Genomic DNA, 16,165 nt, shown 5'->3' on the forward strand with positions numbered 1-16,165 from the left:
CGCATACTACACACACACACACACAAAACCCAAAACTCATTCCAACTAATATTTAAGCCTATTTCCTTATGAATTGCAGAATCACCATAATGTAATATTGCTTTGTTATTTATAAAATAAGTATATGGTGTTATAAAGAGTTTTTAACATAAAGGATAAGTAATTTGTCAAGTCCCTGTAATACTAATATGAGGGATTTGACAATAATAGTACTGACAGTCCTTGCCAATAAAGCTGAACTGGAATGAGGATATAATGTAAATAACCTGAAAATTAAATCTTTCTTTTTCTTATTTGGAGACATTGCAAAACATTTCTTCACATATCAGATCCTAACATAGCCCAAGATTCTAATTTGTGATGATAAACTACAGTGAAACATCAAATAGTACTTTGAGAACCTTCAATGATGAAGTCATTACTTGTTAAAAAACTAACCATAATTTTTTTTTTTTTTTTTTTTTTTTTTTTTTGCGGTACGCGGGCCTCTCACTGTTGTGGCCTCTCCCTTTGAGGAGCACAGGCTCCGGATGCGCAGCCCCAGTGGTTGTGGCTCACGGGCCCAGCCGCTCCGCGGCGTGTGGGATCTTCCCGGACCGGGGCACGAACCCGCGTCCCCTGCATCGGCAGGCGGACTCTCAACCACTGCGCCACCAGGGAAGCCCCACCATAAATTTTTAATCTATCAGCTGTGCTAGAAATTACTGCCATGGAGTTGATTATGAACCAAAACTCATTTATTGCATTTAGACATTTAAATCCCAGGTGGCAGCCAATTAAACTATTTTCATTTGAAATCACGTTGCTTTGCTAATTAGGATGCCAAATAACATATTGTTAGTCTGTACTTTAATCTTATAGGCCTGTATGAGGTTCGTATGATGTCTAGAATCTGGCATAGTATTCATTGGGACCCCATTTGTCAGCTCAGAGACCATTTTTATTTCTGTTCGTGTGCTAGAATAAAGGACTCCCTTCATGAAGGTAGCAGCAGCACCGGGGTCAGGGATGTGATCCATGTTCACTCAGCTGCTCACAAGCCCCACCTCTCTGGTAAACATGAGACTTCTGACCTCATCACAGGATACTGCTATCGCCAAGGAAGTAACCAAGGGACAACCTGAGAAAGTCAAACAGAGTAAGTGGCCACTGACAGATGTTGTTTAGTTAATGGAACAAATGAGCAGAGAGGCAGACAAACATGCTGAAGATCAGTATAGCTTCCGGTGTGATATAGCAGAGTATGAATCAAATCAACAATACTCCATGTCCAGGAATTTGATCTAAGAAAATAATTAAACAGGTGATGAGAACCTTCAGTACAAAGAAACTTATTGCCTCTGTAGAGTAGAGAATAATGAGAAACAACCTAAATGACCAACAATAAAAGAATTGCTAAGCAAATTTTGATATATCCACTCAGAGAAATGTTGCATACCCATTACAGATTATCATTGTGAGATCTATAGAAACAGAAAATAATTATGGTATTTTTTAAGTGAAAGTCACTGTAAAATGTCAACATACATACGTGTACAAATTATGTAAAAAATGTTTTTGCAGATGAAAACTAGAATATTATTCTCAGATATGGTAATGTATTAATGTAGTAGGAATAGAGGTTTTTTTCTTTTTCAGAACTTTCTTTTATGTTATTGTGCTGTTTTAGAATAAGAAAAGTAAAATATTTGGAGAAGTATTAGCTTTTAAGAAAAAGAGCAATGTGTACTTTATCCTGAAAATCAAAATCTGGAAAAAAGACAGATACACTTAATTCAAAACAGTAGATCAGAAAAGGATCCCCAGACTACTGTCTGGTAAGGGGGAATACAACAAGAAATCAGGAAGAGTGTATTAAGTTTATCATTTTTTCCAAGTATATCAAAAAAGCCATTCCTATTTGCCTTTCGTGCATTTTCTGACAGCCTTTGTAAGGTTTTACTTAAGCTGATACTAACAGTCACACCAACTGTAATTGGAGTGGTGCCCCCAAATGTGGGTACATTCTTGGTAGCATGAGTAAACTGGCTTCCTTAAAAATCTCTGGGACTGCCTTCTCTTAACAAAATAAAATAAAACAAATAAAAATAAAGTCTATTGAATTTGTTACAGTATTGCTTCTATCAATCAGTTCATAAAACTGGGACTACTATGCCCAACTGAGTTATTTTGCACTCACTCCTGGGGAAACCAATACCATACATATAAATCACTTCTACACAATATCCAATAGCCAATAATAAGACACTCAGGGCCTCAGAAAATTCAATGAGAAGTGACTGCTAAATTAAATAATTTGAAAGAGAATATATATTCATATAATTTCTTTGTTTCTCAATATCAATTTGATTGTGGCAATAACTTTGGATAAGTTTGCCATTATTTTGTACATGTTAATAAACAGTATGCATATAAGCTGTCTACTTTCCGAAAGAGATTTGAGCTTCTTAGTTTCCAAGTCTGTAAAATGGAGGTAGATTGTTTCTGTAAGGATCACATGCCATAATGTATGAAAGTACAGTGCTTACTAGGTTTTGAGCACCTGGTAGGCACTCGATAAAGGAGAGCTAGTACCCTGTGGTGGCTAAGCATGACAGCCCTGAAGCCAGATTGTCTGCTTTGAAGCACAGCTCCATCATTTGCAAGTCACTGCCCCTTACTGTGCCCGTTTCTTCATCTATCAAATATTAGTGCCTGTCCTAGGGTTATTGTAAAGAATAAATGAATTTGTACATGTAAAGCATTGAGGACAGTGCCTGGCACATATTCAGTGCTCACGACACATTGGCTATTATTATATTTTCTCCTGAGCATCACGCCTGCAATTTACATAAACTGCAGCAAGAGGTTCAACTGTCTTTGGTCAACTTTAGTTATGATACTCTGCCATGACTCAGACACAGCCAAGCTTCCCACTGACATAGCTAGAGGTCATTAGCATGATTTCTCCCTATGTTATTTTAAAAGAAAAAGGGAGACAGAAAGAAGAAAGCACTTCTAAACATTTGCAGATATTAGCATAAAATTATACTTTATAGTGGTGATGATCAATGAAGTTTTTGGAAATTGGGGGGTGGGTGGAGCACTTTTTTGGTTGCCAGAGTGGTGAAGGAAGGGCACTCCTGGCAATACTTATGGGGAGGATATGCTGTTCATCCTGCACTGCCCAGGTCAGTCCTGCAATGAAGAATTGTCCTTCAGGGACTTCCCTGGTGGCGCAGTGGTTAAGAATCCACCTGCCAGTGCAGGGGACATGGGTTCAATCCCTGGTCCGGGAAGATCCCACATGCCACAGAGCAGCTGAGCCCATGTGCCACAACTACTGAGCCTGCGCTCTAGAGCCCAAGAGCCACAACTACTGAGCCCGCGTGCCGCAACTACTGAAGCCCATGTGCCTAGAGCCCTTGCTCCGCAACAAGAAAAGCCACCGCAATGAGAGGCCCGCGCACTGCAATGAAGAGTAACCCCCACTCACCACAACGAGAGAAAGCCCGCGTGCAGCAATGAAGACCCAATGCGGCCAAAAATTAAAATTAATTTTAAGAAAGTCCTTCATCGCTTAACTTTCAAATGCCCCAGGAGACATTCGTGTAAATGAAGACTCTGTTTGTAATGATCTAAGCCTAAAATCTAACTATATTTTAACTATGAACACAAAGTATTTTTTGTTTTGTTCTAAAATTAGTTTTTCCAAATTATGAAATAATTAGGCTCCTTGTAAAATATTTAAAAAGTAAAGAAACATTGTAGAAAATATTATTTAGGAAAAGTAAATCTTCCATATTGCCACCAGTTATGGACTGAATTGTGTCCCCCCCAAAATTCATGTTGAAACCTTAGCCCCAAGTACCTCAGAATGTGACTGTATTTGGAGACAGGGCCTTTTAAGAGATGATGAAGTTAAAATGAGGCTGTTAAGCTGGGCCCTAATCCAATCTGACCAGTACCCTTACAAGAAGAAGAAATTTGGACACACAAAGAGACATCAGACACATGAGTGCATGCACAGAGGAAAGACCATGTGAATACACAGCAAGAAGGCAGCCCATCTGCAAGCCAAGGAGTGAGGCCTCAGAAGGAGCCACACCTACTGACATCAGATATCTAATCTCCAGAACTATGAGAAAATAAATTTCTATTCTTTAACATCCAGTCTGTGGTATCTTGTTATGGCAGCCCTAGCAAACTAAAAAACTACCCCTCCAAATTCTTCCAGAATCTTTCTATGCACATCCTAGCAAATGTCACAATTTTATTTTATAGAAATTCATTGTTTCAGCAGATCTGTATTGAGTACCTACTATATTCAGAGAGGATTCACTGGTGTGCAAAACAAATCCCTACTGAAATGAGATCATACCAGATATACTAAAAGCAGCTTTATTTTTTCAATTAAATTGCATCTGTGTCAGTAATGATAACTATAATTTATTAAGTGCTTTGTAATCTCCAGGCACTGGGGTAAACACTTTGCTCACCACGTGTTAGAGTACACCCTGTCCCTCCAAGCCAAATGAGATGATAGACTTGAAAGCCCTTCGGAAATTCTGAAGCTCAAGCTACATATAAAGGAATAAAGGATTTACCCGCATCTGCGGCCTTCAGAGATTCACTGACTAGTAGCCATCAAGCCTGGAAAGAGCCTTCATAAGCCAGGGATTCTAATCACTGTGCATATGAGGAAACTGAGGCCCAGTGAAAATGGCACCCGTTGGGGCTCTTGGCTGTGATCAACAAATTGACTCTGGACAGCAGAAGCCAAAAGAATAATTTCTTGCAGGATCTTGGGGAGCCAAGGGAGAGCCAAGTTCGGAAAGTTAAGGCAGGGGCAGCAGCTGCTCAGCTACTACTGTCCACTTGGACTCTCGGCAACACGGCTGCAGCTGCCGATAATCTATAACTACTCCAAGGTTTTGTCTAGTCCCTTCTAAGTCCCAGGCAAGAGTGTCCAATTAATTGTTCTGCCAGGGACAGGGAGAGGGAATATCTGCTACCTTACAAAAGGAGGCAGAGTCATGTCTCCCAGCAAGCCTCACATTGCGGGGGGACCCCCAAATCAGGGAAGGAGACTCAAATGCTGGGCACCCAAAGGGCCAGTATCCACTACAGAGGGGAAGATTCAGGACCTGAGGTCAGCTGCCCTAACTTTTAGTTCAGTCTTTTCTCTGCAACCCTCTTCTTTACCTTCCTTGTACCCTGGTTTCTTTAAAAACAGGAAACATCTGTATTGGGGGCCAGGGAGGTGTACAGTTTAATACACACCGATCTTCTGGGGATACGACTACTATCTTATAGAGGGAATGTTGTACCACGTTGTGTTTGGAACGCTGCCAATTGATAACACTGTTCCTGGTGTCAAGTCACCAATGTAACTCACCTGCCAGGCTGCCCCTTGCCTGTGTCAGACTCCTCTGTTATGCCTTGGTGGAGTTGTGCCCAAGCATTTACATAGCAAAATACAGATTCTTTTGCTGTTAATATTCTTCCTTTTATTTCTCCTTTATATTATAATGAGGGCCCTATCATAATTTTTTAAATTACCTGAGTAGGTAAGTTATCTATAAATTTCACTTCAAGGTAATAAAGGAAGTACTACAACATATTAGTTCTGGAAAAGGCTGTTGTGTCTAAAAAACACTGCTTTAAGGATAAAAACTTAGAATAAAATTTTAAAAACACTAACTTCTGTCTGTATCTTCCTCACTATTTTTTTTAAATCACTGTTAGTTTCGTTATTTCATTTTCTTGGCTAATTGGCTCCAATTTATCTCAGTCTCTGCTGGTTTCCAAGACTTTTAAAAGCTCCAAACCGCTATACTTGTTCCTTAGAGATGTTAAAATTTCTCCAACATTTCTTTTACTCCAGCCTAGATTTAATTAACACATTACTGTGGACTTCTTGGTTTTGAAAAGCTGGTGTCTCTTAGTCCTTTGTATGTGTAAGGAGTTCATAAGCTTGGCAAAGCTTGGAAGAAGGAAAAATTATAGCTATCCCACCTACTATACAGCAGTGGCAGGAATTTCCACAGTGTTTCTTTTCTGATAATAATAGCCTCCTCTGAAAGGAGAAAGCTCCCCGCTTATATCAAGTATGTGGCTATTTGGTTAGAAGTTGTTCACTCATTACATCCACTTACTTGATCTTATTAACAGATTAAACAAGGCTTTCTATCTGTCCCCTTGCCAGCTTCTGACATTTAAAGAAATCACACTCTGTTTCTAGAATTTACTTTAAAAATTTAAACAGTACACAATTTTAGTTTTAGTTTAAAATAAAGGGCTTTTATTACAAAAATAAGTCACTTGTAATTTTAGAAGCAATAGAAACAAATTTACCTTTTAAATTGATGAACACTGAAAAGAGATAGCAGTAGATGAGTTCCTATGTAGCTTTCTATATAGCTAGCTCAGTAACCTCAAGAGCACATGTAGTTTAGAATCTGAAATCTAAAACTAAAGCTGCTTATTGATTGTTGGTTTTGTTTTTTTTAATTTATTTTTGGCTGTGTTTGGTCTTTGTTGCTGCACGTGTGCTTTCTCTAGTTGTGGCAAGCAGTGGCTGCTCTTTGTTGTGATGCACGGGCTTCTCATTGCAGTGACTTCTCTTGTTGTGGAGCACAGGCTCTAGACGTGTGGTCTTCAGTAGTTGTGGCACGCGGGCTCAGTAGTTGTGGCTCACAAGCTCTAGAGCACAGGCTCAGTAGTTGTGGCTCACGGGCTTAGTTGCTTCGCGGCATGTGGGATCTTCCCGGACCAGGGCTCGAACCCGGGTTCCCTGCATTGGCAGGCAGATTCGTAACCACTGCGCCACCAGGGAAGCCCTGCTTATTGATTGTTGATTGAACATTCTTAAACAAACAAAGGAGTGCTGGTGTTCCAAATCTGAAATGTGTCCTCCAGCTGTGACATCAGTTTTGCAGTACCTGGGTTGCTTAATTAGAATCAGCAGTATTCTAACTTATTGATGTATATAAAAGTACTTACAGATAAATTATCTTTTTTATGTAACTGGGGATCCCAAATCATACTGGGTCTTAGTAAAAAAATCCCCATATCCATCAGGGTATATAGCTCAAACCCAGTCCTTAGCTGTATGAGAAATCCTATTTTCTCCTCCATAGCTGTTAACCACCTTGGTTCAAATGCCCCACTCCTCCTCAACCCATCCCACACCCCCTGCTCCACCCCCAGCCCTGGCGTAATCTCTGTGACTCCCAGACTCCTGAGGAATGCTGGTGTAACAAGAGGTCTGTTTCCGACCTATCCAGTAAGGTGACTGTTAGACTTAAATACAGAATAGGTAGTAGTATTATTACGGCCTACTCTCTCTTAAAATCTTGTCAGTTATTTAGGTTATTTCCTGAGCTCCATGGAGAGACAGAAATCTAATGTCTAATAAAAGATAAACATATGGAGTTAATCATTTGCTTATTGTTTGGATGGATTTTCCAAAAAGAATCAGTGCAGATATATTTGTTGGTGTGTATCCAGCACTGTCCTAGTGGGGGGAAAAGTTTCCTTTAGCTGAACCCTCAATCATGCTCAGAGAAAGCTGTAAAATCCATGGATTTTAACTTCCACTGCCTTAAAATTTTTGCCTGGGCTATTGGAATACCCTATTAACTTCCCTCCTTACTTCCCGTAGCCCCCTGTCCTCCACAACATTGCCAGAAGGATCTTTCTATAACACGAGTTTGATCTCATTGTTCTCTTCCACGTCTGCTCACGACTGAAACAACGGTCCTAGCCTTCGTTTCCAGTGTCATCATCCGTCAGATGACCTCACACATCAGTGAGAGTAACATACGCTGTTTCCTAAATACTCCATGTCCTTGTAAGTGTTGCTGTGGCTGGGGTGAAGTTTTTCCACTGTCTCCTCCTTTAAATTCAACTAAAGTATCATCTCCCGGAAACCATTACTCATTCTCCCAAGGCTAAGGTAGTAACTTTTTCCTCTGTGTTTCCCTAGTACCTACTACATACCACAGAGTGTGCTACAATTATTCCTCAGCGTTGCCCCATTAGCTTGTGAGCTCTTTGAAGGATTGAAAGATTTTATTAGAATCTGGCTGCACGGCATTTAGTACAATGCTGGACACATAGTAAATGCTCGATGGACATGTGTTGAAAGAACAGCATTACACAGAATAATTCTTTTAGTTCTCCCACATTCTAAATGAGACTTCCTTAAATTCATCCAAGTGCCTTTTTTTCTGGGGAAGGGTGTCTTGAATGTCTGTGAGGATTTTGTCCTCCGTAAATGTATTAACAAATAAAGTGACACAGTCAGTCTAGTTTGTTTAGGTCTCTTGAATTTAGTTTATATGACTCAGTTTGCCAGAACCTGGTTACTCTGATTAAACAGAAGAAAGAGAATTCCTGAACACACAGTAGGGGCCTAACAAGTACCCAATGGAACCCACAAAGACATAGGCCTTGTGGGAACATTCGGATGACTGTTATATTTTTCTCTTACCTTAACTTTCATTTTATTCTATCCCTGGAATCTTACCTGTTTGGAACTGATAGATATATAGATACATCTGGGATTGCTTATTGGTACATGTTTTTGGTTTTTTTAAAAATAAATTTATTTATTTTATTTATTTATTTTTGGCCACGTTGGGTCTTTGTTGCTGTTTATGGGCTTTCTCTAGTTGTGTCAAGCAGGGGCTACTCTTTGTTGCGGAGCGTGGGCTTGTCATTGCAGTGGCTTCTCTTGTTGCAGAGCAGGAGCTCTAGGTATACAGACTTCAGTAGTTGTGGCACGTGGGCTCAGTAGTTGTGGCTTGTGGGCTCTAGAGCGCAGGCTCAGTAGTTGTGGTGCACGGGCTTAGTTGCTCCGTGGCATGTGGGATCTTCCCAGTCCAGAGCTCAAACCAGTGTCCCCTGTATTGGCAGGCGGATTCTTAACCACTGTGCCCCCAGGGAAGCCCCAGTGCATGGTTTTAAGTGGCTGCCATTCTTTGACTATTCTGTTCAATTATTGCCTTAGCTGTTTTCTTAGTTATTTGTAGTGTGTGATTGTTTCTATTTTTATTTTTGTTTTGTTTTTGGTAAATCATTTTCCAAATTGGAAACAATTTAGCTATTGCTGACTCATCATCTGGGGTTTAAATGATTGTTTCTTTGACATTTGCTTATGTAAGGAACTGTTTTTGGTCATTATTCTTTCATAATTTTTCTGGATGTGTTGTTTAATTATCTCTTTCAAATGTAAAGGTAGTAATTTTTTCTATCTTTTGTTTGTTTTAGTGTATTTTATTCATACCTATGACCATAGTACCTAGACTAGTGTTTGGTAATGTTTACTGCTTAATAAATATCTGTTCAATGAATGAGTGAACATTTTAAATCAAATCCTTCTTTTTTTTTAATCTCCCAGTTCCTAGTACCAGTTGTAATACACACATAAACTGATTTTTTTTTTACTGAAATCAATAAAATGCTTATCATGCTTCTAATAAAAATAAAACTATTAAATATGTGTTCTCAACAGTCCCTTAAAGAATAAAATTTTGAAGTAAATTGGCTCTTTCAGTCTCAGTTACATGATCTGAAATTTTTCTTAATGTGAAGATAGAACTCTGTCTTTAAATTTTTATTTCTTAACTACTGCTAATAAAAAATACTCTATTTTGATCACTAATTCTGTTATGAGCCTTTGTGTTTTTCATAACTAAAGGTAATTTACTTAAGTACCTGACATGTCTGTTACAAAATACTCTCCTGTTTGCCAGGAGGCCCCAGGAGACCTATCAAGGGTAATTCCAGGAATGCCATGGCAGTGTCTACAGCAATGACAAAACCGCTGCAACCAGTCAGCATTTTGGGAACTGCAGCCTTATTTCAGGAAGCCACGTTGAGAGGCAGTAGGTAGACGATAAGGTCACACATCACCACAAGACACCAAGATGATGACTCACCAAAGGTCCCCTTCCAAATCTTGGGTCTTAGAGGAAGAAAACACCTGACATGCCTCACTAATCAAATATGTATGTATTATACTTTAAAGAATGTGATTGTAGAAGCAGGAAACTCAGAACACAAAGGAATATAATTTCAGTACAGGTTGAGCTCCACCAACATGACAATCATGCATATATAAAGGAATTATTATTGAATATATACTATATATTTAAGTATTTAATATATTAAGTATTTACTAACACTCTGTACCAAACACTATAAATCACAATAATACTGTTAGGATTTCCAACATAACTTAAATTTTAATTATTTTCCTTACTGGAAATACTTTAAAAGAAATTATCATCATGTACACTAATCTCATAGCGCTGTCATGGAATCAGATGATAAAATAGTGATACTAATTGAACACTTAAAATATGTCAAATACTGGCTAAGAGTTTTACGTGGACTGTGTTATTTTATTCTCATTAAGTGAGATATTATCCCTATTTTACAGATAAATAAAGAGCTAGGAAGATTGAATCCATATCTGCTGGACTCCAAAGCCTGTCCCCTTAATTACTATGATCTTTAGCACCATTCCCTTAGGCCTTTACAAGGGAGTGCCCACAGAGCTTAATGATACACCTTTTATTGGCTACCTTTCCTTCCCTCTCTTCCATCCCAACTTCTCTACCATGTTCCCTGGTATCACCTAAATGTATTTGTTTGCTAGGGCTGCCATAATAAAATACAACAGTCTGGATTAGCTTAAACAACAGACATTTATTTTTCACTTTCTGGAGATTAGAAATCTGAGATCAAGGTGTCAGCAGATTTCTTTCTGAGGCCTCTCTCCTTGGCTTGTAGATGGCCACCTTCTTGCTGTGTCCTCACATGGTCATCTCTCTATGCACACACATTCCTGCTATCTCTCCACATGTCCAAATTTTCTCTTCTTATAAAGACATTCATCATACTGGATTAGAGCCCACCATAAAGACCTCATTTTAACTTAACCAACACTTTAAAGCCCTTATCTCCACGCAGATTACATTCTGAAGAGCTGGGGATTAGGACTTCAACATACAAATTTGGCAGGAGACACACAATTCAGCACAGAACATTACCAAATAAACTACTTCAACTGAAACTTCTTTCCAAGTTCAGCTTTTTGGCAAGCACAAACTACTGCATAAAACATGAAGGCTACTGTTTGCTACATAGTACTAAATATTTCTTTAGCATTTTTTGTAGTGCTGGTCTGCTGGCAATGAATTCTCTTAGTTTTCATTTATATTAAAATGCCTTTATTTCCCTTTCATTCTTGAAGGGTATTTTTGCTCGATGTAAAATTTTAGATACTTTTCCTAGGTATAAAGTTCTAGTGTTTTCTTTCTTTCAGCCCTTTAAATATGCCATTCCGTTGCCTTCTGGCTTCTGATAAGAAGTCAGCTGTCAATTATGTATCATTGCTGCCCCATTCACAATGTACTGTTTTTCTCTGGCTGCTTTAAATACATTGTCTTTAATTTTGAATTTCAGTAGTTTGAGTATGATGTGTCTACATGTGGTTCTCTTTGTACTTACCCTTCTTGGTGTTTGCCGAGTATCTTAGATATTTCACCAAATTTTGAAACACTTTGGCCATTGATTCTTCAAATTTTTGGTCACTTATTCTCTCTCTCTCCCTCTCTCTCTCTCTCTCTCTCTCTCTCTCTCTCTCTCTCTCTCTCTCTCTCTCTCTCTCTCTCTCCCTCCCTCCCTCCCTCCCTCCCTCCTTCTCTCTCTCTCTCTCTCTCTCTCTCTCTCTCTCTCTCCCCCCCTCCCCCTTTATGGGACTCCAATTATAATGTTAGACCTCTTAATATTGTGCAAAAAGGCATTGCGGCTCTGCTCATTTTTTTCCCCAGGCTTTCTACAGTTGGACAACTTCAACTGACCTATCTTTAAGGGTACTAATTCTTCTGCCATCTCCATCTGCAGTTAAGCCCATCTGGTCAAATTTTTTATATCAGATATTTTAATATCTAGGTCTAGAATTTTCACTTGGTTATTTCTTTTTAATTTCTGATTCTCTGCTGATATGTCCTATATATTCACCCATTAAAATTAAATTTTCTTTTACATTCTTAAGTATAATCATAATAATTGCCTTAAAATCCGTGTTGGCTAATTACAACATGTGAGGTATCCTGGGATTGATCTCTTGATTGTCTTTTCCTTTGAGCACTGGTCACATTTTCCTGGTTCTTCTTTTATATAGTAATTTTGGACTGTATCCTGGACATTGTGAATTAAATACATTGCAGAGACTCTAAACTCTGTTTTGTTCTTCTTAAGAATATTGATTTTTGTTTTAGTTGACGATTAATTTGGTAGAACTCAACCTCCAAACTCTGTCTCTCCATGTTGGGCAGCAGCTGAAAAATCTGTTCAGTTCTTTTAGCTGTATATAGGTTTCTTGGATTCTGCCCTGCACATACATAGTACAAGGTTGAGCCAGAATTTCAGGCAGAGTTTATACTCCTAAATTGGGGGTCTCTTTATGGCTCTCTCTTTTCTGTAATATTCTCCTTCACATTTTCAGCTGTGGTTGCTCTAAGTATTCACTCTGAATGCTTATTTGTAAGGTTACAAATTCCTGAGCCTTAGCTTCCTATATGATGATGCCTGGAGCCTGCCCTCTTGTAAAGGGTTATAAAAAAAAAATGGAAAACTCACCCAACATCCTTCCTTTCTTCCAAGTGTTGATTACCCTCCAATTTCTGCCTGCTTTGGTCACTTTTCAATGCCTTCCAATAGTTGTTTTCTTATATTTTGTCCAGACTTTATAAGTGTTACCTATGGGATGGTTGGTCTGATACAAGCTACTCACCATTAATGGAAGTGGAACCTCATTTTTTCTTTAACCAAGAAAAATCTGCTCCATATCTAGATATCTGTATTGTACTTATTTATACCATCCCTGTTGCTCCCCATCAAAACATGTTTTGAATGTTTTTTATCTTTTAGAGATAAACTTTTTAGAAAGTGGACTGCCTTGGGACTTCCCTGGTGGTCCAGTGGGTAAGACTCCACGCTCCCAATGCAGGGGGCCCGGGTTTGACTGGTGGTCGGGGAACTAGATCCCGCATGCATGCCGCAACTGAGATCCTGTGTGCTGCAACTAAGACCTGGTGCAGCCAAAATAAATAATAAATAAATAAATAAATATTTTTTAAGAAAGAAAGAAAAAGGACTGTCTCCCTTCTCCTCTTCTGGTGCTCCTATCTCATTTCTCTGTTGAAAAGGAGCTGTCAAGTTACTTTTTCTCCAGAATCTCCCTGCTAATAAGGACTGCTACTTGTCCTGACTTACCCTTCCACTTCTATTCTTGGGGATGAGTGAGTAGAAACATTATAGACTGGGGATTTTTTTCCTAAGGTTGAGGAAGTACCTTGGAACATTTCCAAGCATTCCATTCAATTATTTTCTTTTTATTGACGAGGATATTTATATAGAATGTTTCTGGAGGGTTGCACAGGAAATTTCTGAATAAAGGGGATTTAAGTTCACATCCAGTGGCACAACCATGAAAGGAGGAAGGATTATCACCCTGGGCGATGTTCCATAGGAGATGGAGAGCACCACAGAGGGGCACAGCCAGGCCACACGGTCAGCTAAATGCAAGAAACCTTTATGTGCCAAACTATGCTGGTCTCGGTGGGGAAAAGACATTGGAGAACACCATAAATGTCTTTTTAGGGGGCTTCCCTGGTGGCGCAGTGTTTGAGAGTTCGCCTGCCGATGCAGGGGACACGGGTTCGTGCCCCGGTCCGGGAAGATCCAACATGCCGCGGAGCGGCTGGGCCCGTGAGCCATGGCCGCTGGGCCTGCGCGTCCGGAGCCTGTGCTCCGCAACGGGAGAGACCACAACAGTGAGAGGCCCGCGTACCGCAAAAAAAAAAAAGTCTTTTTAAAAACAGCTTTATTAATATATAATTTATATACCATATTATAAATATTTAAGAATGAATAATATCTGAATAAATAGTTCCTAAACAACTTTCTCAGTAACTACTACTATATTACGGATTAAGAGTGAAATGGTGCCCTCACCTCCTACTCCCAAGTACAATTTTTGGAGACATCCTCAGACCTACTGAAAGCTGTTCTGTGGTAGCAATAAACAGATACACGGGACAATTCAAGCCTGGAATGATAGGCTTTAAAGATGGAAAGAACAGAAATTCAGTACTCAAGGAACTCATTTGGAAACTGCCTTGCATCAAGTCCCCCTGAGATAACAAGGAATCACCTGTTTTTTTCTGGTCAAGTCTATATATGGCATATTTCTTTCTCTAACTCAAGCAGCTATGTTCCTGCCCGGTTGTTAATTTTCTCCATTGACTACATCTTTTTCTCGATGTCTGGCCTTAATAGTTGAGCTAGAAAAGACAAAGGCAGTCGCACATGGCTAAATTCTCCATCACCAAAATGATATTGCTTTTATTTTTTATTTTTTGTACGCGGGCCTCTCACTGTTGTGGCCTCTCCCGTTGCGGAGCACGGGCTCCGGACGCGCAGGCTCAGCGCCCATGGCTCACGGGCCCAGCCGCTCCGCGGCATGTGGGATCTTCCCGGACAAGGGCACGAACCCACGTCCCCTGCAACGGCAGGGGGATTCTCACCCACTGCGCCACCAGGGAAGCCCCTGATATTGCTTTCAGAGTTTGCAAAAGAGAGGCACTTTTTACTCGGACTATTTAGGAGCTGACAAAACAAAATCTTACCAGCTGCAGCAATCCGTAAGTCATTCCTAACAATAGTTATTACTCATGCAGTAGCTTCAATGTTTCCATCTCCTGGACTGCTTTCCTGACCTCACAACTTGGCTTGGGTTGTGACTTATATGCTCCCTGTGCACACTTGGACCCTATAATTTACCACATTGTATTGAAATGGCTCACATACTTACTGTCTCCCCCTTCAGACAGTCTGCTCCTGGAGACATGCCCTATCTCTCATTTCACTTTGTATCCTTGGCCCTTACTTAGGTCAGCGCTTGAAATAAAATAGATACTCGATACGTGTTTGTTGAATAAGTGAATGATGGTGCCCAAGACACAGCTCATGCAGGAATATTAACATTGTGTTAAACAAACAGGCCATGTCTGTAAAAATTTCAAGAGAAAGATTTTAGTAACAAATCTGATTCTACATCACTGGCATTTACCTTCTTTCAGTTTGTGCTTCCAATGACAATTTGTATGTAGATTCTTAAAAGATATTTCTGGGATAACTCATGGTAACTGTGCCATTTGCCATTATTTAACAGATGGGAAACGCAAGGCTTGTCACTAAAATGGAGTCACTTTTGAACTGTGGCTTCTTCACAGTAGAAAGGATCCTATTAAAGTCTTTAGAAATGTATATTATAAAAATTTAGTCTAGATACCCTTTGAAAAAATGTACCTCTGATCAGCCAGCAAACCCTTATCTACTGTCACATGTCAATGGGAAACCGGTGTCATCAGCAGCATTGGATGCTGGGGTTGTGATGGGGGATGGGTGGGTTAATAGATATGGTTGGAATATAGGATTGTTTTCTCTTCTGGAAAAAACTTAACCCCACCCCTCCACTGTCCAAAAAGTTAATCTCTAAAAGGTGAAATGTTTTCTGTTCTTTGTCCTAGAATAATAGACAAACTCCCTTTCCACTCAATTTCCCAGTAAAGAACCTGGAATTAGCATATTCTCTGGTGGAAATTCAGTTTCTGGATAGAAGGGAAAGCCCTCTAAGGAAAGGAGAAGGAAAGGAGATGTGAGATACAGAGGAAGCAATGCCGACAGAAGAAACAAGTGGGCTTGTGAATGTTGGCCAGTAAAAAAGAAAGCAGCAAAGAAAATGGAATTATAACTCTACCCTGGGATTGACCACAGGTATTACTTTACATCACTGTTGAAAAACAAAGAGGGACATTCTTTCAATTCTTCCCACCATTAGAAGATGTATAGGGACTTCCCTGGTGGTCCAATGGTTAAGACTCCACACTTCCACTGCAGGGGGCACAGGTTCAATCCCTGGTGGGGGAGCTAAAATCCCACATGCCCCATGGCATGGCCAAAAATTAAAAAAAAAAAAAAGAGATGTATAATGTAAAAATTATATAGATGAGGAATCCAGCTCAGTTGCCAGACCATTTAGGTTTAAATCCTGACTCTGCCATTTGATAGGCTTCTCAGAGCTTGAGTTTCCTCATCAGTAAAT

General features: G+C 39.6%; 1 protein-coding gene across 1 annotated transcript in view; it reads left to right on the plus strand.

Moving 5' to 3' along the window:
- The window catches only part of YAE1 (YAE1 maturation factor of ABCE1), a 27,329-nt gene extending 11,447 nt beyond the window's left edge, over positions 1-15,882 (plus strand). The window contains exons 3-4 of the mRNA XM_067042875.1: positions 962-1,138; positions 15,591-15,882. Coding sequence (XP_066898976.1) covers positions 962-1,124 — 163 coding nt within the window. The 3' untranslated portion in view covers positions 1,125-1,138; positions 15,591-15,882. The remainder of the gene's footprint in view (positions 1-961; positions 1,139-15,590) is intronic.
- The last annotated feature ends 283 nt before the right edge of the window (positions 15,883-16,165 follow it).

This window comes from Kogia breviceps, chromosome 9 (assembly GCF_026419965.1).
Source record: "Kogia breviceps isolate mKogBre1 chromosome 9, mKogBre1 haplotype 1, whole genome shotgun sequence".
Lineage (NCBI taxonomy): Eukaryota > Metazoa > Chordata > Mammalia > Artiodactyla > Physeteridae > Kogia > Kogia breviceps.